This window comes from Maylandia zebra, linkage group LG17 (genome assembly GCF_041146795.1).
Source record: "Maylandia zebra isolate NMK-2024a linkage group LG17, Mzebra_GT3a, whole genome shotgun sequence".
Classification (NCBI taxonomy): Eukaryota; Metazoa; Chordata; class Actinopteri; order Cichliformes; family Cichlidae; genus Maylandia; species Maylandia zebra.
In genome coordinates this window covers 24,665,882-24,693,770 of record NC_135183.1, presented here as the reverse complement: position 1 = coordinate 24,693,770, position 27,889 = coordinate 24,665,882, and the positions used below count along the sequence as shown (strand labels likewise).

Sequence of the window (27,889 nt, the reverse complement as noted above, 5' to 3'; positions counted from 1 at the left end):
AGCCCTCTCACTCACTGTGGAACACACCAATTCTACCAGTGGAGAAACATGGAACAGGAAAATACCGCATGACACATGATTTGAGAGCCATTAATGAAATATTACTCTCTACCACTGCACCAGTACCAAATCCGTACACAGCTTTATCAGCTATCACATGTGGCCAAAAGTGGTTCACGTGCATTGACCTGGCAAATGCATTCTTTTGTCTTCCTCTGCATGAGTCATTCAGAGACATTTTTTCATTCACATACAGAGGCCAACAACTCGGAGACACACGGTTGCCACAAGGCTTTGCACTTTCTCCAGGCATTTTCATTAAGGTGCTTAAAGAAGCCCTGTCGTCATGTCATTTGCCTGATGATTGTACATTAATACAATATGTTGATGATCTTCTCATTGCAGCCCCGTCAGCAGCGGATTGTACAGCGGCGTCGTTCGTTGTGTTGAATAGGTTGGCGGAATGCGGCTTTGAAGTAAGTAAAGACAAGCTGCAGTTAGTTCGCCCTGAAGTGACCTTTTTGGGCCGGGTAATCGCACACAAATCAGTGGGTTTGATGAACACACACAGAGACCAAATTCTGACACACCCAAAACCGCGAACTGTGAGAGAAATGCTTTCTTTTCTTGGTTTAACAGGTTACAGCAGGCAGTTCATTCTGGATTATGCAGGTAAAACTGCCCCTTTAAGGGGCCTAATGAAGCAAGTTGGCGTTCGACACCTTAAGGCTGAGCTGCCTTGGACGCCTGAAGCTGAAGTCGCATTTATTAGGGTAAAACAGGATTTATAAAGGGCCTAAGATTTAGTCACACCCAACTATGATGAGCCATTCTAATTGGATGTTTCTGAAACAAACTCAATTGTGAATGGAGTGTTGTTTCAGAAAAAAAAAGGGGGGGGGGGGGGGGGGGTAGAGATGTGCTCATGTATGTAAGTGTAAAACTACATCCAACAGAAGCAAAGCATCCTACATGCACACAACATGCAGCAGGGGTCGCTAGAATTATCCAAAAAAACAGCACATGTAGTGAGAGAACACCCACTAAAAATACTTACTACACATAGCATAGTGGCATACGTGAATTCACAAGCATTTTGTATGTCACTACGGGCACAACAGAGACTGAGCAAAGTCTTAGAGGCCCCAAATTTGATGACTGCGCCAAAAGAGCACAGATTGAGGAAAAGATTAGAGAGGACCTGAAGGCCGAACCCATACCGGGAGCTGAGGACTGGTTCACCGATGGATGTTGCCACCGAGACAAAGGAGGACTGAAAGCAGGGTATGCGGTGGTTTGCAGAGTAGAAGGAGATTATCAGGTCAGAGAGTCAGGAAGGATTGAGGGAAAGCAGTCGGCCCAGAGAGCTGAAGTGATAGCCCTAGCTCGAGCTTTGAGACTAGCCAAGAACAGGAGAGTGAACATCTACACCGATTCGGCATATGCGTTTGGAGCAGCGCAAGTGGAGCTGCCTCAGTGGAAAAGAGCAGGATTCAGAACAGCAACCAATGCACCTATTTCCCACAAACATGAAATGGAGGAACTGGAAAAAGCCTTGGCTGACCCAGAGGAGGTGAGTATTATAAAATGCAAAGCTCACTCCCAAGGAACCAGCATGGTGGAAAAAGGAAACCAGAGAGCAGACGAAGCCGCGAAGGAGGCCGCAGGCTACAAAGGACGGAGACAAATGATACAGGTAACTCCAGAAGAGGAGATATCTGTTGACCTGATTGAGGAAGTCAAACAGGCCCAGGAGGAGGCATCCCCAGAGGAAAAGGGGGTGTGGAAAAACAAAGGAGCCTGGCAGGATGGAAATTTGTGGAGGGGGCCAGACGGGCGCCCCGTGCTGACAGCCAAAATGGCAGAACAGAAGGTGGATGAAGCCCACGGACTCGCCCACGTGGGGATAGCCCAGATGGAGAGAAACTTGTGTCATTGGTGGCATCCTGAGCTGCAAACAGGGAGGCAGTTTCCGGCACCTTGGACGGTGGGCTCGGTTGAACGGGACAAAAAGGGGAACCGGTCCCACGCAGACTACTGGAACGAGTTAAAGGCGCTTGTGTCCAGTTTCACAAAACAGGCGGCTGGTGAAGGGCCCACAGGAGAAGGAGAGGTCCCGGACGCGTGGCTGAGAGTCATCAAACGCAAGTGGAAGGAACCCCGCTGGATTGGTCCATACGAGGTATCGGCTCGGACGGCGACAGCAGTCCAACTGAAGGGGAAAGGCGACACCTGGTATCACTGGACGCAGTGCGCGGCCGCGCACGAGGGCTTGGTGGGGAAGGATCAATCTCCACCCAACACAGGTGAAATTGAGAGGCAGAATAAACCCTCACACCTGTGCAACGGGCCGACCGGTGGTCTACCCGGAAGGTCGAAGAAAGAAGAGCAGCCTAGGAGGAGATCGCCGCGCCAACGAAAAGGAGCGGTACCACACTGAACACCTAGAACAAGAGAGAGGCTCTGATAAAGGGCTTTGAACTTTTTACTACACCATAACATTCACATACCACCATGCCATCACAACAATTAGACACTGGTGATGAAAGAAGAGTTTCAAAAGCCATCACAATGTTAAAAATTATTATGAGTTTGATGTCAATTATGTTGCTAATCATGGCTATTTGTTTTTTGATTTGTTTGTTGCAGACCGACCCGGGAAACCAGTCTGAGCACGGAGGCCATGCCAGTCCGGCGTTGTTTGATACACCAATTACATCACGCGTGATCTATAGTGATTTAAAGCTGCGGGCAAGAGTGAAGCGCGAGGTCTCTGGTAAAAAGGATGAGTGTCTCAGCACATATGGTGGTTTAGAATTAGATTATGTTATTGGCCCCACAATTTCTTTTATGTTTGATCTGTGTGATGTTGTTAATTGTAGGGACGTCGGCAGTGCCTGGAGGGGATATAATGTGTGGCTCTGTTGGGATTATTCAGTGAGTACGCACTGCGAGAGGGGAAATCGTCCATATGACAGCTGGTGCCGTAATTGGGACCAGGTAAGGGGTTACACTGGGCAAAATTGGGAACCGTTAGAACTAGGATCAGAAAACGAGCTTAAACTATAGAGGGATTTTAGCCCCTCTGGAAACGCGTTAACCTTATCATTGGGGAATTGGCATCGCAAACAATCTATGTATTTGGTTCTGGGGGTGGAAATAGCGGGGGTTGATCCAAAAGGGTTAAGAACGCAAGAACGTAGATAGGATCAATTATGTTCACTATAATGTACTGAGGCTCTCTAACCTCACCAGAGACGGCATGGAGGGGTTGGCGGAGCAGGTGGGTCCGACCTCGTTAATGGGAGTGCAGAATAGAATGGCCCTTGATATGTTGTTAGCGGAAAAAAGGGGGCGTTTGTTCTATATTGGCCGATCAGTGTTGTAATTTTATTCCAAACAAGACTGCTCCAAATGTGTCGGTAACCAAGGCTCTGGAGGGCCTAAAGAGCCTTTCTGAAACTATGCATGATCACTCCGGTGTTGATAGTCCGTTGGAAGGCTGGCTGACCTCAGTGTTCGGACGGTGGAAGGGGGTTATCGCTTCGGTCATGTTTTCTTTGTCTGTTGTGGTGGGTATTATGGTTATTTGTTGTTGTTGTCTCATCCCTTGTGCCAGAAGAATGTTTAAAAGGTATGTCTGTGAGGGCAGTGGACCCTGGAGTCCTTACTCCAATGTCCATGATGCCAATGATGCATGTAGAACTGAATGTGTAGGCCAAGGGGGGAAACAACTGTTTGTGACCTCTGGATTCTCCAGAGGTCAACAGAGGGAATTGTAAAATAAGGAGGGGATGTTTTTCTCATTTTCATTCATTATTTTAATATGGCATTATTAGTTCATTAGAAGTATATAACCAGCTTTGCATTAAATATAAATTGAAGTTTTTGACCTTACATTGTATTTTGAACCTTAACACATGGGAAAAAAAACGTATAAGAATTTTGAAACTACCTTTTAAGTGGTTCATTTATTCTTTTTTCTTTTAATATATTTATTTTTGGAGTTTTTGCTTTTATTTTGATAAGTCAGTAGACATTTCCTTATGATGGGCACATTAATGAGTATTTTTAGCAAGTTAAAGATTCCTGCGGGTCTTTTGCTGTTACCCTTGTGTTCTTTTTTCTACCTTTTTCAGATGCACGCTCTCTTCTTGGTCTGATCTTTGCAATACACCCACTTAGTCCCCAGTTTTTTCCCCCCTTTGAAGACATTTTTGATATTATTATTTTGATATTAATGGTCTTGAAGCTGCCAGGTTTCTAGTCCAAAGCACAACTTTGATGGTGATAAATAGCACAAGTAATAGTCCAGAAATTTCACAGCGAGAGAGTGGGCGCTGTGTGTTCTTCCTCCTGCACAGTGAAGGCACAATGCATGAAAACAACAACAAACAGAATGTTTTCTGAGGAATCAATGCAGGAATCCTTGTCACACTGAAACGTTTTGTGCAGCTGAAAATTTTGTTGACAAATCCACCATATGAGGAGATATTCTCAAGTTATTCTCTCCTGGAGACTACTGAGACTGAAAACTCAAAAGAGCCACAATTTTGTTTTGAGTGAGTGTGTGGTTTACTAATGCACCATCGTCGCTCAAATTCTAAGTAGCAAAATTAGCATTACCATCTCCAGAGTTGCTGTAAAGCCTTTGCAAAAGCAAAAAAAAATTTCATTCAGAGATTTTATCCTTCAGCATCTACTTGTGTTTGATGATAATAATGCACTACATGTGTCCTTAACAGCTGAGTCTTACCTTGTAGGGCTTGCCATTGACCAGATTGGATAAAGAGGAGCGAGGAATCTTTCCAGAACGTGTCTTTGGCAACCCGCGGACAAAGAGCACTTTCTTAAAGGCAGCCACTGGACCGACGGTGTCTCTCACAAGTTTCACAATCTCATTCACGATCTCCTCTTCCGTTTTCTGCACACCTGAGACGTGTAGCGCAAAGCATAAAACGTTAATACCGCCGGGTAGTTTTATTTTATGCCCTAAATTCCTTGCAAAATTATGACACCCAGTGAGTATTCCTCACCATTCTTGAGCACACACAGAGCCAAAGGAACATGACCCTTCAGAGAGTCTTCTTGCCCTACCACAGCACAGTCTCCCACTGCAGCGTGCTGCAGCACTGACTGTTAAAAAAAACACAAATTATAACCCTCAGAGAAACATTCGCATCCTCTTCATCAACACCTGTAACTGCTCTGATACCTCCTCCAGTGCTCCAGCAGAGAGCCTGTGGCCTGCCACGTTGATGACATCATCAGACCGGGACATGACGTAAAGGAAGCCCTCCTCATCCATAAAACCAGCATCCATGGTGTCGTAGAATCCCTTAAGTCACATTTGGATCAGATTAAAAGAGCAGCTTAAAGTCAATTCATCCAGACAGTTTAAACATCACTCATGTTTAAGGGCTACAAATACCTAAAGTTGATCTGCAATGCAACATGTCTAACACTAGAGGGACACCTCTTCCTATATTATTTCGGCTTGTCAAACTGTGGTCCACAAAGCCTCTGCAGCTGGGGTGTGGATAATACAGGAACAATTGTTTTGTTTTAATAAACAAACAACTGACTTTTTTGTTTTACTAAAATTCACTGTGGAGTTTGGGTGGGTGTTTTGCTTAAACTGTTCAAATAAATACAGGTTTTAAATCTTTTTAAGCTTTTTAAATGATTAATCCTGGAAAAGGTTCAAGAATCACTGAATTAGTCAGGGGTGCTGAAGGAGAATTCTTTATTGTCTTTATTATTCTGCTCTTTTGTGACTAATTTGACTATTTAAAAAAGGGAAATAGTCTTTTGCACTATACCGACAGTCACATATAAATTAATCCCAATGACTCGATGACCAGCGAGAATTTCTAAAGTAATTATGAAACAGCTTACTGGAAACTTTGTGAAGTAGAGTTTCTTGAACAGATCTTGATTCTGCCATAAAAACAATGCTGCCCCAGGTGGTAAAGGCAATCTTAAAGAAGAAGTACAAAATTAATTCAGATAATTGTATGAAAAAGTCCGATTCATGAAAGCTTCTATATAGCAACACAGATAAATTACCTAGATAAATTAATGATTTATTGTTTAAACTCAGAGAGTCAGTGTATCCAACGTTAAAGGGCAGTAAAGGGCTCGTCCTACAATAAAACTCAGCGTTTGTTTAAAAGGAGACAGGAAAGACCCAGTTCTTGAGCAAATGGCCCAATTTCCCAGGTTTTAAACTAAACAACCCTCTGCATGGGTTTATTCACTACAAGCAGAACATTTAAATTTATGCAACAATCCTGTAACAAACAAATTCCATTATGGTGTCTAAAGAATTTACATTTTACAGATTTTTAATAACATTTTAAACAACAGTAAGTCAGCCAATCACATAGTAGAAACTCAGAGGATTTAGGCATGCAGACATGGTCAGCACAATCTGCCGAAATTCAAAGAGAGTCTTAAAATAGTGAAGAAAAGTGGCTTTGAATGTGGCATGGTTGTTGCTGCCAACATGGCTCTGCTGCAACATTTCGATGGATGGGTGGAAATTTAGTTTAAACAACAAGCACAAAAGCGTGGATCCATCCTGTTGTGTATCAATGATTCAGGTCGACGCTGATGGTGTAATGATGTTAGGGATCTTTTCTTGGCACACTTTGAACCCTTTAGTACCATTTGAGCATTATTTAAATGTCACAGCCTACCTGAGTACTTATGCTGACTGTGTCCGTCCCATTATCGCCACAGTCTAACCATTTTCTGATGGCTGATGCAGGATAACGTGCTGCATCACAAAGCTTAAATTATCTCAAACTGATTTTGTATGCATGACAATAAGTTCAATGTACTCAAATGGCCTCCACAGTCACCAGATCTCAGTACGATAGAGCACTTTTAGTATTTGTTGGAATGGGATATATGGATGTGCAGCCAACAAATCAGCAGCAACTGTGAGATGCTATCGTACCAATATGGACTAAAATCTCTGAGGAATGTTTCCAGGACATTACTGAATCGATGCCATGAAGAATGAAGAGTTAAGGCAGTTTTTAATGCGGGGGGGGTACAACCCAGTAACACAAGGTGTACCTAATATAGTGAGCAGTGAGAGTGCATTCCATGTCAACTCATGTGAGTTCTAAATCTAAAGGCCTGATTCTTCGAAGACGTAGTCTAAATCTGATTAATGTATTCTATTAAGCTACTTTTAAATTGTTATTGACGAAAAAAGGGGGGTTTTTTGCCTCTAATTTTGGGTTCATGTTACCAAATCATGGTGGATGCAGTCACCATGCATGATTAAAATGTGTAAGGAGGCTAAAAAGAAACCTGCAGCCACTTTGTTTATTTAATCTGTTCATGTTTTTGGTGGCTAAGAGCTGTAACACATCTCTTAGCCCCATCACACATTTCACAGACTCTCCCTCCTGTCTGTAAGCTTACTCTGTAAATATTCACACAACTTTATGAAGCTGTTTGAGTTTTGGCTGGCACAGACTTTCTGGATACAACAAGCAAGTACAATAGCACAGCTGTTCCTGTCTGAGTGTAGCTCTGCCTATCATTATCTCAGGATGCACTGTAGCATGGAGTCCTTGGAAGTCCCCCTTAGCACTGAGTCAATACCAGCAATTACAAAGAACAAGGGAGTGAAGTGATAACAGATAGGTAGAAGTCTGGAAGATACGCCTGCAAAGCGAGTCATAGCTTCCTGATGAAGTCCACTTAACACAGGTAACTCTCTTTCACGAACATGCGCATGTACACCCTGCCTTCCCAACTCCAGCAATAGAAGTGAGTACTATTTATAGTCATATGCTTGTTTTTCAAAAGTGAATAATTACCCTTAATGACTAAAAGATTCAAAGTCCACATTTCACTTGTGTACAAAGAGCAAATATATAATATCTTTAATGTCCGTGTCCAAGAGGCCCAGAAGAAAGAAAGATGAAGCGATAACTAAGCCACTCACGTTGCTGTGAACATATGCACCTGGCTTACCTCACCACAATATTTCCCAGGCTTCTTGGCTTCACCTCCTGCATGTTATCATCGATCACTGTGACTAGAGGAAAGGGAAAAGAGTGCATTTCAAATTCAGAGGTGGTTCAGAGGTGGTTTAAGCTTTTTGCGCTTCCAGTTTGCCAGCGGGGGGCGCTGGCAAACTGGAAGCGCAAAAAGCTTAAACGTAAGACAGGGAATTACAATCAGAAGACACACTTTTGCCCTGATATCCCTCACGCTGTAATCGTGGGGGTAACACACTGAATACAAAGAGGTCATTTCTTACCATTGTAACCTGGAACCGGTTTGCCAGCTTGGCCTGCAGGTGGCGTGAGTGAGTTTCCCAGACCGATACAACTGGAAGTAATAGCTGAGCCAGTTTCTAACAGGATACAAAGAAACACAAGGATTCATGAAAAATTCATTAGTGAGGCACAAAGTTTTAGCCAAACCACAAGAGTTCTGGATATGTGGTGTAATGTAACTGTTTTACTGTCCTATATGAAAACCCTTTCATGGGGCACTGATCAAAAGAGTCCGTGTGGCGTTGTGTTGCCTCTGTGAGCAGCGTTAACCTACATTGAACTAAAGTATGACAGCTCCTATGGGCTCTCCCCGACTCCACCACACAACTATGCTCCATTAACGGCAAAGACTTGCCTGGCAGGCCTGTTAGCCCACCCACCGAAGGAATAACAGAATCAATCCAGCTCAGTGGGGAAGATTACATCAGAAATCACACAGCAGCAGGCAAGCCCAGCATCTGTGCAGAAACAGTCCTCCCTTTTAAGTTGGTGGTTGAACATCAGTCTCCCGGCATAAATACGAGAACAAAGTCCGCCTTCGTGTCTTCATTCTCACTGGCAGAGAATTTGCTTAAGTTCAGCTCGTGTTTCAGTAAAAATGCACACAACAGGTAACAGACAACACAGTTATTTCTATCATTTTCATCCGTCCATGTAAATGTTTTTTATTTTTATTTTATCTCTTTATACATGCTGTGTGCACAAAGGGCAAGAATAATCTTACAGAAGTTTAAGGAACTTATTATATTTTCTCTTTTTCCCCCCGGTCATACAGGCAGACACACACACACTTAGAGTTTTGGAAAATGTTCTACATAGTTTTTTCATACACTTCCAACTGCAAATCTGTTTGTGAGGGGCAGCCAATCAGAACAAAGTTTGCTAGTGCTATAGTCACACAAGGGAATATAGTGGCTGGAGACTGCAGCGTGACCATTTGCGATCAGGACAGTAATTTAACGACAAAATTACATTAGCACTCGGAAATCTTGCACAATACTTCCATTTGAGTCAAGTCCAATTTTTCCATGAAGCAGACTGCAGATGAGTTGCACTCATCAGTACCGACTGCACAGACTGATTGTAATGTGTTGGGAATCTGCCAGCATTTATAAATAAGATGGAGATTATTTGCAAACCCTCCCTAATCTCGAACCGCAACCTGTGCAGTCACCACGCTATTGAAAGTGATTGCCCAGGAGCTTTTGGGTGCTGCATGCTCAACATCTTGGTGACCAATCACCAGCCAACCAACAATTTTGCCTAGCCACAAGGAGGTTGGCTTTCTACATCGATTGAGCAGCTAAAAGGAAAGGACCTCAAACCGCTTCGTCTGACAGTGGATGGAGCTGCGGACAGTACCAAAGCCCAGTATTATTTAAACAGTTAATCAAGCAAAGCTACTCTAGTAGAGTCCAAGAATATATTAGGTCCCATTTAAATTTGGCATTTTAGTGCCAACCAGAGCCTGGGCTTATTGGACCACTTTACAAATAAGGGGTTGCTAAAATGCCTCATATTTCCCATGACGAATATGTAAATGGATGCACAAGCTGCTTCACAAGGTAATGAGCCTACTCTATAGGAAGTGCACGTGGTATAAATATGATGCTTGTATCATACATATTTGATGGTCGTTAACATGCAAATGAATGCAGACAGGTACTGTAAAACCAAATCGGATCATGTCTTGAGCGGGGGAGGAGGGTAGAGCTGGTGGCAGAAATGTCTCGTCTTCTGAGGGAGCAAAAGGAAAATGGCAAAATATTCAAATCTGCAGGCCCGCTATGCAAATGACAAAATCAGACACACCCCCTCATTAAAGCCAGAGGGAAAACTACATTAACAGAGGACTTCGTATGGGTTACACATAGGGCTGCTCGATTATGGCAAAAATGATAATCACGATTATTTTCACTGAAATTGAGATCTCGATTATTTGACGATATTTATTTAACCCTTTAAGACCTACTATAGAACCAAGTCCACCAGAGCTTATATTATTTTTTTACATGTTGTAGTGCCATTTGTGGGAGTATTTCAAGTTGCTAAATAACTGTTATAGCCCATATTTTAATAATATGTATGCATTAAGTCCATAGTAATTACATTAATTGCAAAAAAGTGCAATAAACTACAAAAAAATTGAAAATCGTTTTTGTTTTGTTTACATATATTTCTACTTGGAGAAATTTAAGAGGTTTATCCCTCAAAACTTTAAATACAAAAAAGTTGCAAAAAATAGTTTACAACAACAGGAAACTTATTGTGAGTGTCTTCATAGTTTTATTTTGGAGATACAGCAATTTTTATATACTGCAGGAAAAACAAAAAAAAACAATCCTATGATGCAAATTTGCAAAGAAAACAGCAGGTGCATCAAAATAAACTATTTCCAGCAGTGCAATTCGAGTTCTAAGCATCCCAGAAACTATTCAGAAAAGTCAAATATGACCAGTATAGGCTTTTAAGGCCTACAAGTAAAAAACTACATTTCCGCGAAAATGACGTCACTTCCGGTTTCGGCCAGGAAATGGCGGACATGCGACAGTTCGAGCTGACGTCTGTTTCACTGTGCGAAGTGTTACGAACAGCTGATCGGATCGGCAAAGCCTGTTTCTGGAATATTATGTTTTTGTTCCTGCAAGTGCTTTTTATGCAATTTTTGCAAAGCTTTATGTGGAAGGAAACCGTGGCCGAGGACAAGCTGATGGCATAAGATGTAAGTACAACTCCTCCGGTTTCATATGCAAAACAAATTATTGCGCTAGCTTACACGGTTCAGGTTCTACAGGGATTTAAAAATAGTTACACAAAACGGAGCGTGCTGCTCTGACCGGCTTTAAAGGGTTAACAATGACTTTAAAAAATAATATAAAATAGTGTGCAACACCACTGAAGTTTTTTTTTACCTCTTTTCAACCAGCGGCAGTCACTCTCCTCTCCAAATAACTTCTGCTTAGCTTTCCGAGCTTCCCTCGGGTCCTCTTAATCAGTGGTCTCCAACCTTTTTTGCGCCACGGACCGGTTTATGCCCGACAATATTTTCACGGACCGGCCTTTAAGGTGTCGCGGATAAATGAGGGAGTGGCTAATAATCGGCTCAGTCATTTTTAATGATCGTTGAAAGCCCAGATCGTAATCGTGATTAAAATTAGATTAATTGAGCAGCCCTAGTTACACACCTGTGTGAATGAACATGAAAGACTGGGCGGGAGCGGGAACCTCTTCGCCAAAATGACTTTACATCCAGAGGTAATGGTGCCCCGTGGTGTTTTCTTGTAAACAAGCAAAATTCTGTTTACATTCAGCACATCTCATCAAAATGCACCGTGTGACTCTATGACATGTGAACAACAAGACTGAGCATGCAAAAGCTGCATTCATGTTCATGTTTACATGACACCAGTCACATAACCTTGGCTAGGGTCCTGCAGCAAGTCTTACATTACAGTCAGCTGTTCATCGTTGGAATAATGTGAATCATCTCACAAGACGTTCAGAGAGATAGAAGTAAATATGTTGGCATGCACATCCCCAAAGATCTCAATTGGTCTGCCATCACCAGCTCCCCCCTAAAGACAATACAATGCCTGCATTTCCTACGGAGACTGAGAGCCACCAATCCTTACCACTGCAGCTTTACCAGATCACTGCAAGGTCTGGGTTCGCAAGGTCAGCAGAAAAGAAAACCTTACATGTGGTTTTACAAGTGTCCACAAACCCCATCAACTCCAAACACAGGCTGTTGACCCTAATTGCTTCAGATGGAAGCTTCTGCAGCTCATCTGAATCCCTGAACCCGTTTTTTCACATCACAACGTAGCTCTAGAAGATCTTGGGGGAATGTTGAAACATGACACACTGGCATGGATCAGGACAAAAGTAGCTCTGTATCTTTCTGAGATGTGAATTTGATCTAGTATATAATAAAGTTCCCTCTGCTACTAATCGAAACAGGTGCCGGCAGACAGAGCCGCTTCCAACATCCAGCACAGCAGGTTTCAAAGGGAGGAGGCTGCAGTTGGTTGAGAGGGGGGGGATTAAGTTAGCAAATTATGATGGAGCAAAGGAGGGGGAGGGTGTCGGGGGATCTTTGGCGGAACACATAACACAACCCCTGTGGCCTCTGAACTGGCAACCTCGCTCATCAGTGACAAGTTAGCCACTCTCTGCAGGGTTCAAAACCCATCACTGACAGCGGGTAACAGCACTCACTGCCAATGATTTATTTTTTTTAAGTATTACACCTTACAGGGGGGGATTCAGGTTGACCCACCTGGTAACTGATTTTAACGTGTTAGCATTTATAAATCAGATGGCAGTTATTTAAACACCTTTCCCAACATGTCTGAGAGTGACTGCTGTCATCGTTTGGAGACAACGACGGCACAATAGAGAACAGCTACAATAGTGTGATGAGACATCACCTGTTGACCAGTCAACCCCATTTGATTTCTCTTCAGTTCTGCTGACCGTTACACCTTGCACTGCAAAATCCACACACTTTTAATCGGACTAAGAGATGAGAGTATGCACCATTTGGTGTTTCAAGATCCGTGCTGATACTCTTCTAATGCTCTAATGTTTTATGTCATTTAGTATGTTGTGAAAAACAGAAGTTAACTTTTCTGTGCAAAATAAATAAATAATTGAACAGAAACGCAGAATTATTACAAATGATAAAAAACAGCTGATCGCATGTAATCATAATAGATTCCAATAATATTCTTCTTTTCGCTTTGAATATTAAACCAATACCGACAATCAGCCAATATCAGAATTTCAGTCTGAACCAGGAGGATGCAGTAAGGGTCGTTTACAAGCTCTACTGGATTGCACGTCGATTAGGGCTCGACACAGCTACTGAACCATGTCAGCTTGAGTGGAGTGTTTAAACCTGGCTGTTTACAGCAGGAGCCAGAGCTCGCTGGCGGCGATCCAGGCACAGCCAGTAAATTCAACACTCAAATGAAAAGAGACATTATAATTGGACCTCAGCATTAAACAAGCCATACAGGAAATCAGAAGTGGCTGTGCCGCTTTCAGCCGTGAAATCAAAGATTTATAAAGCAAAGATTTCTCAATAATTGCTTCCATCACTAAAACACGGGTGCTTGTATTTCCACGTGAGGCAAGATGAGAAATTTTCCAACAGCTGATTCAGAGCTTTACTAAAATCTCCAAGGTTTTCTTCATCCTTCAGATCTCAGTGGTCTGCTATATGTGAAAAAACCCTTCTGAAACCTTGACCGGAGCACTTTGACTTACAAAAGCTGGATATATTTTGAGGATACTGCATGCTACTCCAGACGCTAAACTGTTTCACCTAACATTACTCACACTCATTTTTCAACCCATTAATATCTGATGCAATAGGAAAGAAAGATATACTTCCTTTCAAAGTACAAAAGCTGCAATCAAGTAAGTGTTGTGGATGTACTTACAATGTATTTTTTATGACTACCCTGATAAAATCATCTAGGTCGAATTGCTAGAGCACCAACTTCTTCACACTTTGTGCTCCTCTCTGAAGCTGGGAAGGAGGATGTGTACTCACTATTGTGAATGAAGTTGGGCCGATAGTATCTTTGCTTTGCAGTAGACACTGTATGTAATTAAAACTTTGCTTTGGTCTGCAGACAACATAAGACAAAGGTTTTAATTCCATGCTTTATCATCTATTTGACTCCAAATACACCATGATGTACAAAACGAACACCGTGTTTTATTTAATGGCTGAAACTAGCAACTGAAACTGTAAAACTCATTTCAAATGTGTTTACTGAGGTGTTACATGAGCCTTAGTGTGCCTGCACTAATATCCAGTTATGTTTTTTCTTTTTTTTCCTGTCATCCTTATTAACCTGCTCCCTGCATGCGTATAAACCCAGAGAAACATGGAGGCTCTCTCTTAAGTTTCCAAGCACGTCCACATTAGTTTCACTTTTCAGAAACAGAAGTTGCGTCTACTGTTACAGTATGTACAGTCTGCAGGGTTAAAAGCACAGGCAGATGTGTCTGTGTGACGGCAACAAGTGAAATTATAAATGTTCAAATTATAAATGTTCAAATAACCCACCACCAGTGCAAAAGGACAACTCTCTTCCTCCACCAGTGAGGAAGAGAGTGCAGACAGGGTGGAGACAAGTGTCAAGGGGGGGATTTGTGACGGTGGGTGTGGAAGGATAGTAGAGAGACCTGCGACGTACAGCTTGAGACAGTGGCACTGACAGAAAGACAGGAGGTGGAGCTGAAGATGTTCAAGCTTTCATTGAGAGTTAACAGACGGGACAAGATTTGAAATGAGTATATCAGCGGGACGGCTCAGGGTGAGCGGTCCGGAGACACAGTTAGAGGAGAGGCAGGGCTGAGGTGCTTTGGACTTGTGCAGAGAAAGGATGCTGAAGATGGAGCTGCCAGGCAGGATGGTAAGTGGAATGGTTCTTATATCGTGCTTTTCTACTCTAACTCAGCACTCAAAGCATGTTGAGCACATTTTCTTAACTACAAGGTTAATTCAGCCAATCACACACATTCTATACCTAAACACTTTGTTTAACATTCACACTTCAATGGATGCATCAGGGGAAACTCTGGGTATTATGTATGGGTAGTGTGTTGTCCAGGGATAATTCGGCATGCAGACTAGCGGTGCTGGGAAGTGAACCACCAACCTTCCTACTTCCCGAGTACCAAGAAAAGAGGAAGTTCATGGATGCAGTTAAGGACTGCATTCAGAGGGCTAGTGTGACAGAAGAGGATGCTAAGTATAGGGCAAGATGGAGGCAGATGATCTGCTATGGCGACCCCTAAAAGGAAACACACGAACAGAGACGAAGAGCAACACAGCACCAGTAGGTTTCTGTAAGTTTTGGGAGCTAAAATACTTTCCTGAGAACTTTTTTTGTGGAGAAACACAGAGTTCTTTCAAAGGTTTTCAGTCCCCAGGGAAAGTTCCTGAGGTGTGGAAACACAACACCTCAAAAGATATCCACTTACACCTCTATACCCTGTGGCTCACCCAAACAAAAATGATTAAAACATCTATCCTGCTTACCTAAAAAAATATTTTTGACAGCCTGACATTTTCACAGCATGCATCACATTCGAGGCGTTTTATTGAATACTTCAGGAGACAGCCATTACCCCAAAAACTTGACTGCACGCACGCACGCACGCACGCACCTTCAAAAGGGTCACCATTTCATCCCGTAAGGTAACATGTCCAAAATGTTCGGCTCAAGACATCTTTATTGAGCTCAAACTGACAAAATACTGGCACTGCTATTATTCTAGTCACATTGTGCGGGGGAGTTTAAATATGCTGCATTCGAAAGGTAGACAGCATGGGCTGAGGCTGAGTAAATGCTAGAAGAAGTTAAAACATCTGGGGGCTGGAGCTGAGCACACGCACACATACACATACATACTGATACTGCTGGGCTGTCTATGTGCTTGTCTGACACAGCTTGGCATCAGTCTATCTCAGCTCCCACCTCAGTCTTTTCCTTTTCACTATCCCTCTGTACACAAACAAATCAATCTTCTTTCGACCTGTTGGAGATGAGCTCCGCCAGTGAGAGAGCCATTTTCAGTGTGATGAATGGGCTGAGGGAGGGGGAGGGATGCTGGAGGACACGTTGGTAGAGCGGAATGGGAGATTTGGTGGCGCCATTTCAGCTGAGAAGGTGCAATCGAAGTGCCGAGCTCATTACCAGCAGCTTGGAGAGAAACTGCTGTTCAGGAAAAACAAAGATGATCCTGCACTCCGTTTCGTCTCTGTAACTACTCGAGCGGCATATTAGTTTGCAAAAACAAAGGATATAACACCCTTCTCCGTGCTTCTACTCTGTCTTTAGGGCTTACATGGAAAACAGGCAACAAGGACTTGAGTGAAACAAAAGGATGGGTGGCAGTGTCTAGTCTGATGTTACAATATGAAACCTGAAAACCCAGGGGAGACCAAAACACTCGTAACTCAAGTGCAATCTTGTAGCATTAATGAAAATAGATGAAATGCTGATTTAATAAATCTAAAATAAAACTACATGGGAGGTGAGTATACCTCAGAGGGGGCAACTGTTGGCAGGAAAACCGCTCTAAAAAGTCTCCCTATACACCATCTGCTCAGCAGCAAATGACAGCACAGGCAAAGGTGAGTAAATATAGTGGGGCATGTGAACACACTTCTACAGGGGGGGGGGAAAATGCAAAACAAAAAAAAACAACAAAAAAAACACACTCATTTAAAATTTAAAATTTGGCCACTCTCTTTGTAATTGTTCTCACTATTTTAGATCACTTCCATAGAAAGCATAAAAAATGAAAACAGTTTCTAGATCACAAAAACTGAAAGTGTAGAAGTGTCTTAAGCCTGCCTATTTTAATGACCAGCAGGGGGCGCCGGCACAGGGCTACAATGACTACTATTGGAAAATGGCGATCAGCTTCCTCACTCTCTGGACTCAGTTAACACCTTCCTGAGTGTTTTATGGGCTTGTCATTTCAGGTTATATTGAAAAAACTTTAAGCTACCTTTAATTACTCTTTACTGTAATTATGTTCATTATTAGTGTCAGAAAGTTACATTATCTCAGGGTATTCTCGTTGACTGGTAGCTTGTCAATGACAAGTCGACAACCAGGAAGGAGCAGCAGCAGATGGCTACTCCTCCCTCGGCCTGGTTCCACCACAGGTTTCTTCCTGTTAAAAGGGAGTTTTTCCATCCCACTGTCGCAAAGAGCTTGCTCAAAAGGAGTATTTTGATTGTTGGGTTATTGTAGGGTCTATACCTTAAATTATAAGGCATCTTGAGGCAACTGTTGTTGTGATTTGGCACTATGTAAACAAAACTGAATTGAAATTGTTCTGCTCTAGAGTCCATCCAGAAGAGGACAGACTCACTGGAGAGGCAGCTGAATATTATTACTCTGTTATTTATTCATTACAAACTACTTTTCAAAAATATATGTATTTACAGAGAAAAACCTTATGAATGCCATCAAATCTTTTGAAACTCATGTGCCAACACCACCCGGCATAATTAGAACCTCAATCTCAAGAAAACACAGCACACTGAAGGAGATCCACCATGCATTAGAAATACACAAGTTTGCTTCTTATTTATTTATTTATTAATTGGAAGATTTACAGAACTTTGCTTGGGTCTCCATCAATTTGAGGTGCAGAGTTAATAAGAAAGCGAATAGTAATCTTCAAATAAACTGTGACAACCATTATTAGTCATTATTATTCTCTTTCAATGCCCTAAAAGTTCCCAAAAGGATTATATAAATCAGGTAAAAAGCTTACATATTTGCTGATATACTGTGATGGTAAAATCAAGTTTGAGGGAAGCCAATTAACTGCACTTGTGACTTCAGATGCACCTGATGCCAATTAACCTTCTTCATTATTAATGCTAAACTTAGATACTGGCACAAGTAAACAATAAAACAGTGAAAAGTAATTAAGTAACAGTATGTTCCTTCATTTGTCAGACATTTGTGAAAGGTATGTAAGGAGATTAAATCTTACTTACAGCCCTACAGCAGCAGCTGTAACATGTAAATAAGCACTGCATGAGTCATGTGCAGTAAACAGCAATCCTGAGAGACAAAGCTCAGAGAGTGCTTTCTGTACAACAACACATATGCACAGTCGTATTTGAAGTTGTCCTGTTCCTGTGTTGTTGCTGGGGTAACTTAGTTGAGAGCTTAAAAAAAGGAGACCCAAGGTCAATGTAAAAGAGGCTGATGTGTAGGAGCATGAGAACAGAGAGAAAGAAAATAGATTGCAAGCTCCTTCGCCAGACAATGAAATACGCCCTTTTTTCCCCACATCGTTTTTCTTCATAATAAATGTTTCAGCTCTTCCTACACAAAGTCAAGAATCTATCTACCTTGTAAAAAAACGGTTGTGAAAGAGAAACACCATGAAATTTCACGAATAATGCTTTTGAGGGAGACTGCAGAGATGCACGCGCTGATACGAAATGGGTGCAGTTGTAAAAGACGTGGCAGCATTTGCTCTCAGAACGAGTGCAAAACAAGTCTTGCTACAAAGCGGTGGGATTAGTTCTGCTGTGCTGGACAGTGCAGACTTTACTGGTCAGACACACCATCACTGGCAACTGAAGAGTAAAGTACAGGCAGTTAGCATAGGCTTTGTTAGCTAAGCCTTTTGGGTTGAGCTGAAAGTTGAAATTATAGGTGAATGAAGAAAAGTTAAGAAAGGAAGCAAAATGCATGAGGAAGAGCATGCTGCAGGAGCTGCAAAAGCTTGCTGAGCTGCATACAAAAGACATGCATGAAAACCAGGATGAGAAATTGCAAACAGCATGCACACATCTCATTTACAGCTCTTCAAGGGGCAATTTCATCTCATCAGCTAAAAACACTGCCTCCCTTATCACTTCTCAGACAGCGCGGCTCGTTCGCTCAGAGCTAAGTTTATGCATACAAATGCACTACTTAACTTGCTAATGAAAGACCCCCATCTTGTGCCTTAAAAACCTCAGCAGACAACAATGCTTTGGAATGAATGCCAAGCGAATTCCCGGGTTGGAGAGCTGATGACAGCGGCTTCCGGTAAACAACGAGGTAACACAAACGTGGCACCTCAGCTCTCTGAGATGTAATTACAGGAGCCACGACATCTGCGCTACTGTCTCTGCTGCACTGTAATGAGACCAAGTGAGCGACAGTGGGAAGGGGGGGGGGGGGGGGGGGGGGCTTGCTTGTTGTTGAATGACATGAGGTACGAAGCTAAGGCTTTCCATGCTTTTCCCAAAGGAGGGCAAGAGCAGGATGACATGATTCAGGAACAATTTACTGAAAAGAAATGTATTCTTATTTAGGATACAAGAAGACACTGAGGGACTGGCCTATCTGCAAGAGGTATGGGGAGGAATATCAACTAGGGCTGAACGATTATGGAAAATAATCTAATTGCGATTTTTTTGCCCCAATATTGCGATTGCGATGCGATATGCGATTATTTTTTAAGGTCTTTGTCTTCTGTATTATTAAACAAAGACAAGCAATACATCATATAGTATGGCCAATACTATATTACATTAATTTTAAACTGTTCTTTCCTGGAAGACAGACCTCTGTTATGATGACATGAGGTGATGCATGAATTGATGACTGACATTTTTATTTAACTTCTTCAATCACAACAGTATATTTGAACATACACAATAGTTTATTTTTAGCTTACAAACATCTGAGCATAAAGTGCTGACAAGGAACCCTGGTGTAAACATTAAAATGAAAGTCAGTACAATGTGCAGATTGCAGAAATATACATAAACAAAATCAGTGGCTTTACCACACTCAGTTTTTCGACATCTGTGAACTACTAGACAGTCATTCAATTAAAAAATAATATTAAATAAATAGAACTAATAAATAAAAAATACACACATCTTACTGATCTTTGCAGTCAGTAACATTACACATAAAGTGCAAACATAATAGCAATTGTATAAACACACACACAAACACGCCTTTAAAATTTAAAGGCGTGAAATTGGACGGTCTAGACTTCTGATTAGCGTCACCGCTGTCTCGGTGGAGTTTAATAAACTCGGCCGTCTGCTTCTTGCTATCTAAAATATAACCAGACACTGGCGTAAATTCTCGACTGTCTCATACTTCTGTTTAATCAGTTTTCTGTTTGACGTTTAGTCAGCTGTGTGAAAACCAAGGAGGAACCCACCCGGGGGATTAATAAAGTTTTATTTTATCTAATCTAATAACTTTAATCTCAGCCAAACCGATTTACTCACGAACAAACAAAACACTGAAAAAAGCCCAACAATAACATTTTTAGGTTGTCTAAGTGACTTATATATTACGTTTAACCCGAGCAGCGAAACTCCGCGGTGATCTGAAAATGATGTGCAGGGAGTTGTGCCGTTCTCGGCCGCATCAGTAACCCTCGAGCTCCCGGCTAGCTGTCGAGCTGGTGGGTAGCAGACGCCTCTGAAAATGTCGAAGCACTTTTGCAAATATGGGATATCTTGATAAACCGAGCAGATATTCGATGTTTACACAACTACTTTCTCGCCTGAAAATATTTTAAAAGTTTATTTTGTGACCCAGAAAGATTAGTATGAGTAATTTTAAAACTTAGTAGCGGCCGCCATTGCTGGAAACTGGAGTTTGGCTGGGCCGCGCTATGAATTCTGGGATATGGTAGTAATTTGGACAGCCTTCGGCACGTCGCTGTGACGTAATCGGTCTACAAATGCGGCCTCAGGAGGATGCAGCCCATGAATTTGGACATGTCCAGAGTATAATCGCAGCCTTTGCGGTTAGAAAATTGCACTTGATCATGTCGCGATATTATCGCAAATGCGATATATCGTTCAGCCCTAATATCAACCGTGTGAGGCAAAGGGATGGCGGTTTTGCAATTCCAGTTTTCACCAGGCTGGCCAAAATGAAGCGTCACAGATGTAGCGCTCCATGGATTTTACAAGTAAAGCTAATTTTCTCAAATGTGGCATAGCAAAAGCTTTAAATAATGACCAAAATATATGTTGTGCTTTAAAGAGCAATTGGGAACTATGTAGAAAAATGGCTGTAATTCTTAAACAGTTTTAATATTTTTGTTAAATCCAGTGAATTAAGGCTGAAAGTCTGCACACATCATGAGTCTGATTTAACATTCTTGATGATGTGCAGAGGCAATGTTGAAAAACACTTCTGCAGTGCTGAAGTCAGTTTTCAGATCCCTGCCACCAATTAGCCAATCCAAAGCTGAAGTGTGGAACACTCGAGGGAAATGTGTTGAAGGAAGAACTTTGGATTGATCCATTAATAAATCCCCAAAGCTTTGAAACTGTGCGTCATGCAAATTCAAATTCAAATTTTATTTGTCACGTACACAGTCATACACAGTACGATATGTAGTGAAATGCTTGGACAACTGCTCGTGACCTAAAGAAAACAAAAAAGGAAAAGGCTATGAATAAGATAGGAAATAAATATGAAAAATTAAAAAGGGTAAATTTAACTAGGAAGGAATAAAATATAAATTAAGGTTAAAAATGAAATAACTGTACAACACAAATTAGAATGAAGGGTAAATTTAACTGGGAAAGAATAAGATAAAATATATAAATTAAAGTTGAAAATAAAATAACTGTACAACAAAATACACAATACACAATATAGAACTATATAAGAATGTATGAAGAAATCTAAATATAAATAAATATATACACAATAACAGCAGCTAGGGCTGCTCGATTATGGCAAAAATGATAATCACGATTATTTTCTTTTTTTTTTTTTTTTTTTTCGTAAATGACATCAGAAACAGCAGTATGCGACATTACGTGATGGCAGAGCTTCAGTTCATCCTTTGTCTTTTTTTTTTTTTTTTTTTTTTTTTTTTTAATAAATAGGACAGGGGGAATGAATGAGAGAAAGAGGGGGAGAGAAAGAAAGAAAACCAAAGGGGAGAAGAGACGGTGAGAAGGGGGGGGAAGAGAGAGAAAAAAAAAAGAACTCCTGGGTCACCTGTATGGAGAAAAAAAAAAACAAACAAAAAAAACAAACAGAGGAGACAGCAAACAACAAAGAGCAACATAATAATAGAGAAAACAAAGCACCATCACAATAAACTAGCTAGTCATAGATATCAATATTTACTAAATAATAAACGATATTGTGCAGCACGCAAGATAGACAGCGCACAGTGTGCTTTGAGGCAGCAGCCAAGAAAGCTTTAGTCCGCGTCTGTGAATACCCATGTGTGCATACCTGTGTGGATCAGCATGCTTGCATTCCAAAGGTTTCTCCATGTAATGATCTGCTAGGGAGTGTGGGGGGGCCACAGCCCCGTCCTCCAGGGTGTGAAGTGGGTATGGAGGAGATCAAAACTCCAGACATCCAGAGGCCCCCAGAACACAAGAGACCATGGAAGACCAACAGAGGGGCAGCCGCGCCACTGTTCCAGTAAGAGCTGAGGAGAGTCCCAGATGAGGGCTCGCCCAGCAGCCGCGGAGCAGAAGTCAGGGGGAGTTGCAGTGACGCGCCCGTGAGCTCCGCCGGCCCCCAGCTGTGCCTGAGTGACCGAGCCCCAGGCCGAGAGGCCGGGGGCACCCCACCTCCTAAGGGGCCCGAGCGAGCCCCAGGCCCCGACAAGCGGCCGCCAAGGAGTGAGCCGGTGTGTACCCGGACGCCCATCCCCAGATACAAAGAACCACCAACACACCGACACCTGAGGGAGTCCGCCACCGGCAGGGGAAGTGGTGGTGGGTGGAGATAGGCCTCCAAACCTTGGAGGGCCTGAGGTGTCCCCAGAGAGGTGGCGTCTGATACCCAACCTGACATATAGACACAGACATACGGGCACACACAGACACAAACATCCATTCCCACCCTCATGCTCTCATATGCACTCACTCCACACTCAACCAACGTGGAGACAGACATAAAGAGACGCTGTACACACAATCACACTCCCCAAGCGTACTCTACAAACCGGGTCTAGGTACCCTTGCCCCTGGAGGGGGGAATTGCACCCAGACCCAGGTGGTGTTACCCTTTTCCCTGCGGTGGGGAGAGGCAGACCACCCCGACTCCGCAGCAGCAGGGAGGCCCCACACCCCAGACCGCAGTCGGACGGCCAACTCCTCCTACTAGCCCTCCCGCTCCAGCAGGCCGCAGAGAATGGGGGTGGGAGAAGACTCCAAACCTCCCTCCACCCGCTCATTGTAGTGTTGATGCATATGTGTTCTAAGGTGCAATTAAAACCCAGGAGGGCATGGAGCTACCTGCCAAGGAGCAGCAGGTAAGCGCATAGTCCCTCCTGCTAGCCCTCAATGACTAAGTGTATTTAAAATTGAGAGGTGGGCAACGACGTCAGGGGTGAGGTATACACCCTGATGGTAATTTGGACTCCGTGATTGTGCCCACCCCCAAGATCCTATATGTATGTGTAATGAGAGTGTGAATAATGTGAATGTCTAAGTTGTGGGATAATCACGATTATTTTCACTGAAATTGAGATCACGATTATTTGACGATATTTATTTAACCCTTTAAGACCTACTATAGAACCAAGTCCACCAGAGCTTATATTATTTATTTTTTTTACATGCTGTAGTGCCATTTGTGGGAGCATTTCAAGTTGCTATACATCAATACAACTGTTATAGCCCATATTTTAATAATATGTATGCATTAAGTCCATAGTAATTACATAAATTGCAAAAAAGTGCAATAAACTACAAAAAAAATTGAAAATCGCTTTTGTTTTGTTTACATATATTTCTACTTGGAGAAGTTTAAGAGGTTTATCCCTCAAAACTTTACAATAAAGTTGCAAAAAATAGTTTCCCACCACAGGAAATTTATTTTGAGTGTCTTCATAGTTTTATTTTGGAGATACAGCAATTTTTATATACTGCAGGAAAAACAAAAAACAATCCTATGATGCAAATTTGCAAAGAAAACAGCATGTGCATCATTTCACTGTGGGAAGTGTTACGAACAGCTGATAGGAATGGCAAAGCGTGTTTCTGGAATATTATGTTTTTGTTCCTGCAAGCGCTTTTTATGCAGTTTTTGCAAAGCTATATGTGGAAGGAAACCGTGACCGAGGACAAGCTGATGGCATAAGATGTAAGTACAACTCCTCCGGTTTCATATGCAAAACAAATTATTGCGCTAGCTTACACGGTTCAGGTTCTACAGGGATTTAAAAATAGTTACGCAAAACGGAGCGTGCTGCTCTGACCGGCTTTAAAGGGTTAACAATGACTTTTAAAAAATAATATAAAATGGTGTGCAACACCACTGAAGTTTTTTTTTTTTTTAAACTCTCTTTTCAACCAACGGCAGTCACTCTCCAAATAACTTCTGCTTAGCTTTCCGAGTTTCCCTCGGGTCCTCTTAATCAGCGGTCTCCAACCTTTTTTGCGCCAAGGACCGGTTTATGCCCGACAATATTTTCACAGACCGGCCTTTAAGGTGTCGCGGATAAATGAGGGAGGGGCTAATAATCGGCTCAGTCATTTTTAATGATCGTTGAAAGCCCAGATCGTAATCGTGATTAAAATTCGATTAATTGAGCAGCCCTAACAGCAGCTGTACAAGTATTAACCGGAAATGAAGAATATAGTGACCAGTGTTGTGCAAAAACAATGTCCAGAATGTCCAGTGTGTGTGTAAGAACCATATGTGTGGGTCAGTACTGTGTGGTGGTGTGATTGAGAGACCGTATCGCCTGCGGGAAGAAGCTCCTCCTCAGTCTCTCTGTGTTGGTCTTCAGGGAGCGGAATCGCTTTCCTGACCTCAACAGAGAGAACAGTCTGTTGTTGGGATGGCTGAGGTCCTTCACGATCTTCCTGGCCTTGGTCCAGCACCGCCTGCTGTAGATTGAGTGCAGGTCAGGGAGCTCGGAGCGGATGGTGCGCTCAGCTGACCGCACAACCCTCTGTAGAGCTCGTCTGTCCTGCATGGTGCTGTTCCCGAACCAGGTTAAGATGTTTCCCGCCAGGATGCTCTCTATGGTGCACGAGTAAAAGTTCCTGAGCACCTTGGAGGGCAGTTGGAAGTCTCTCAAGCGTCTGAGGTGGTAGAGACGCTGTCGGGCCTTTTCACCACGGTGTTGATGTGACAGGACCATGACAGGTCCTGCGTGATGTGAACTCCGAGGTATTTGAAGCTGTCCACTCTCTCCACTGGGCACTCGTTGATGACGGGGGTCTGGTAGTTCCTCTCCTGCTTAGTGCTGAAGTCCACTATCAGCTCCTTTGTCTTACTGACGTTTAGAAGGAGGTTGTTCCTCTGGCACCAGTTCTCTAGATTCCTAATCTCCTTCAGGTAGGCCGTCTCGTTGTTATCAGAGATCAGGCCCACCACGACGGTGTCGTCAGCAAACTTGATGATGGTGGTGGAGCTGGTAGTGGCCACACAGTCATATGTGTACAAAGAGTACAGCAGGGGGCTCAGAACACACCCCTGGGGGGCTCCAGTGCTGAGAGTGGTGGAGGCTGAGACATGTCCGCCCATCCTTACTGCCTGTGGTCTGCCAGTTAGGAAGTTGGAGATCCACTGACACATAGATGAGCTGAGTCCCAGATGCTCCAGCTTGGTGGTGAGTGTGGAGGGAATTATGGTGTTAAATGCAGAGCTGTAGTCTATGAAGAGCATTTTAACATAATTCCTCCTTCTAGTGTCCAAGTGAGTGAGTGATGTGTGGAGGAGATGAGAGATGGCATCGTCTGTGGAACGATTTGGACGGTAAGCGAACTGTAGTGGGTCCAGTGTGTCTGGTAGTGAAGAAATGATGAAGTCTCTGACCAGGCGTTCAAAGCACTTCATCACTACTGAGGTGAGGGCTACAGGGCGATAGTCATTGAGAGAAGCAGGGTGGGGTTTCTTCGGGACAGGAACAATGATGGACTCTTTGAAGCATGTGGGGATCACCGACTGAGATAAAGAGATGTTGAATATCTCAGTGAACACAGGAGCTAGCTGGTATGCGCAGGCTCTGAGGATACGAGCTGGGATGCCGTCTGGTCCTGCTGCTTTCCTGGTGTTCACTCTTTTGAAGGCTCTCCTTACTTTATGCTCGGAGATGACGAGCACGTTTCCGGTGCTGGCAGTATCTTCCTGTCTGCAGCCGTTACCGCCGCTAACACTAGCATTGTTGGAGACCTTAGCTGCAGCCTCGAAGCGAGCATAGAAAGTGTTCAGCTCGTCTGCCAGAGTCACGGCCGCGTTCGTCATACCGGTTGTTGGTGCTTTATAGTCCGTTATTGTCCTTAGTCCCCGCCACAGGCTCCTAGAGTCACTCTGTTGGAGTTGTGACTCTAGTTTCCTCCCGTAGCGCTGCTTCGCCTCTTTCACCGCCCTCCGCACGTTATATGACGCGGCTTTGTACGGGTCCATGTCCCCCGTTGTGAGTCCCGTGTTGTAGGCAGTGGTGCGGGATCTCAGAGCGTTGCGGATGGTTTTATCCACCCACGGCTTCTGGTTGGGAAACGTTGTGATAGTCTTTGTCTCCACGGTATCATCCGCTAGTTTCCCGATGAATCCCACAACCGCTTCCGTAAACACGTTGACGTCATCGTCGGAGCTGTTTCTGAACATGCCCCAGTCTGCGTCATCGAGTGCGTCCTGTAACGCGGCCACCGATTGATCCGTCCAGCGCGCGACCTTCCTCTGAACCGGAACTTCCTGTTTCAGCCTTTGTTTGTATTTTGGCATGAGGAAGATGGCGGCGTGATCAGATTTGCCAAACGGAGGGCGGGATTGTGCCTTGTAGCAGTCCTTGACCGTAGTGTAGCAGTGGTCCAGTGTCCTTTCACCCCTGGTGGGGCAGGTGATGTGTTGATAAAAGTTCGGCGCTGCGCGTTTGAGGTTGGCGCTATTAAAGTCCCCCGTCACAATAAGCGCAGCGTCCCGGTGTTGTGTCTGGTGCTGTGTGAGTGCCTCATGCAGCTCACATAAGGCAGTGACCGTGTCCGCTTGTGGTGGAATATAAACGGCACTTACAATGGCCGATGTAAATTCCCGAGGTAGATAAAAAGGACGACACATGATGGGCACGGCCAAAGTGTAGTGGAGGGGGGAAAAAAAAACTGTTTAAACTTCATTTTGGACCAAATTTCCAAATGTTCAGATTTTACTGATGGTTGTATACATGCATTTTTACTGTTAATAACCACTGATATTAAAGGTATTACTCTCTTCCTATCATTTAAGACAGAAGATTCAAAGTAACCACCTAAATAATTGTGGTTAATTGGTTCTTGCCATGTCTTAACCCTTTAAGACCTACCATAGAACCAAGTCCGCCAGAGCTTATATTATATTTTTACATGCTGTGGAGCCATTTCTGGGAGCATTTCAAGTTGCTATACATCAATACAACCATTATAGCCCAGATTTTAATAATATGTATTCATTAAGTGCATAGTAATTACATAAATTGCAAAAAGTGCAATAAACTACAAAAAAATTGAAAATCGTTTTTGATTTTTTAACATATATTTGTAGTTAGAGAAATTTAAGAGGCTTATCCCTCAAAACTGTAAATACAAAAAAGTTGCACAAAATAGTTTCCCACCACAGGAAATTTATTTTGAGTGTCTTCATAGTTTTATTTTTGAAATACACCAATTTTTATACACTGCAGGAAAAACGAAAATAAATATTATACTGCAAATTTGCAAAAAAGCAGCATATGCATCAAAATAAACTATTTCCAGCAGTGCAATATGAGTCCTAAGCATCCCAGAAACGACACAGAAAGTCATAAAGTCAAAGATAACTTTTAAAAAGAGCAGTATAGGCCCTGAGGCCCTGATCGCAAAAAAGACTACATTTCCGCGAAAATGACGTCACTTCCGGTTTCGGGCAGGTAATGGCGGAAATGCAAAAGTTCGCGCTGACGTCTATTCCAACGTAGGAAGTGTTATGGACAGCTGATCGGATCGGTAAAGCGTGTTTCTGGAATATTATGTTTTTGTTCCTGCAAGCGCTTTTTATGCAGTTTTTGCAAAGCTTTATGTGGAAGGAAACCATGACCTAGGACAAGCTGATGGCATA

The 27,889-nt window shown here is 42.9% G+C and overlaps 1 protein-coding gene across 1 annotated transcript in view; it reads right to left on the bottom strand.

Annotated features, from left to right (window-relative positions):
* The window catches only part of acss3 (acyl-CoA synthetase short chain family member 3), a 72,657-nt gene that overhangs the window by 9,244 nt on the left and 35,524 nt on the right, over positions 1–27,889 (bottom strand). Inside the window, exons 10-15 of the mRNA XM_014408345.4 lie at positions 8,288–8,383; positions 7,999–8,062; positions 5,899–5,980; positions 5,216–5,338; positions 5,037–5,136; positions 4,757–4,932 (exon numbers count right to left, since the gene is read on the bottom strand). Of these exons, the coding sequence (XP_014263831.3) occupies positions 4,757–4,932; positions 5,037–5,136; positions 5,216–5,338; positions 5,899–5,980; positions 7,999–8,062; positions 8,288–8,383 (641 nt within the window). The remainder of the gene's footprint in view (positions 1–4,756; positions 4,933–5,036; positions 5,137–5,215; positions 5,339–5,898; positions 5,981–7,998; positions 8,063–8,287; positions 8,384–27,889) is intronic.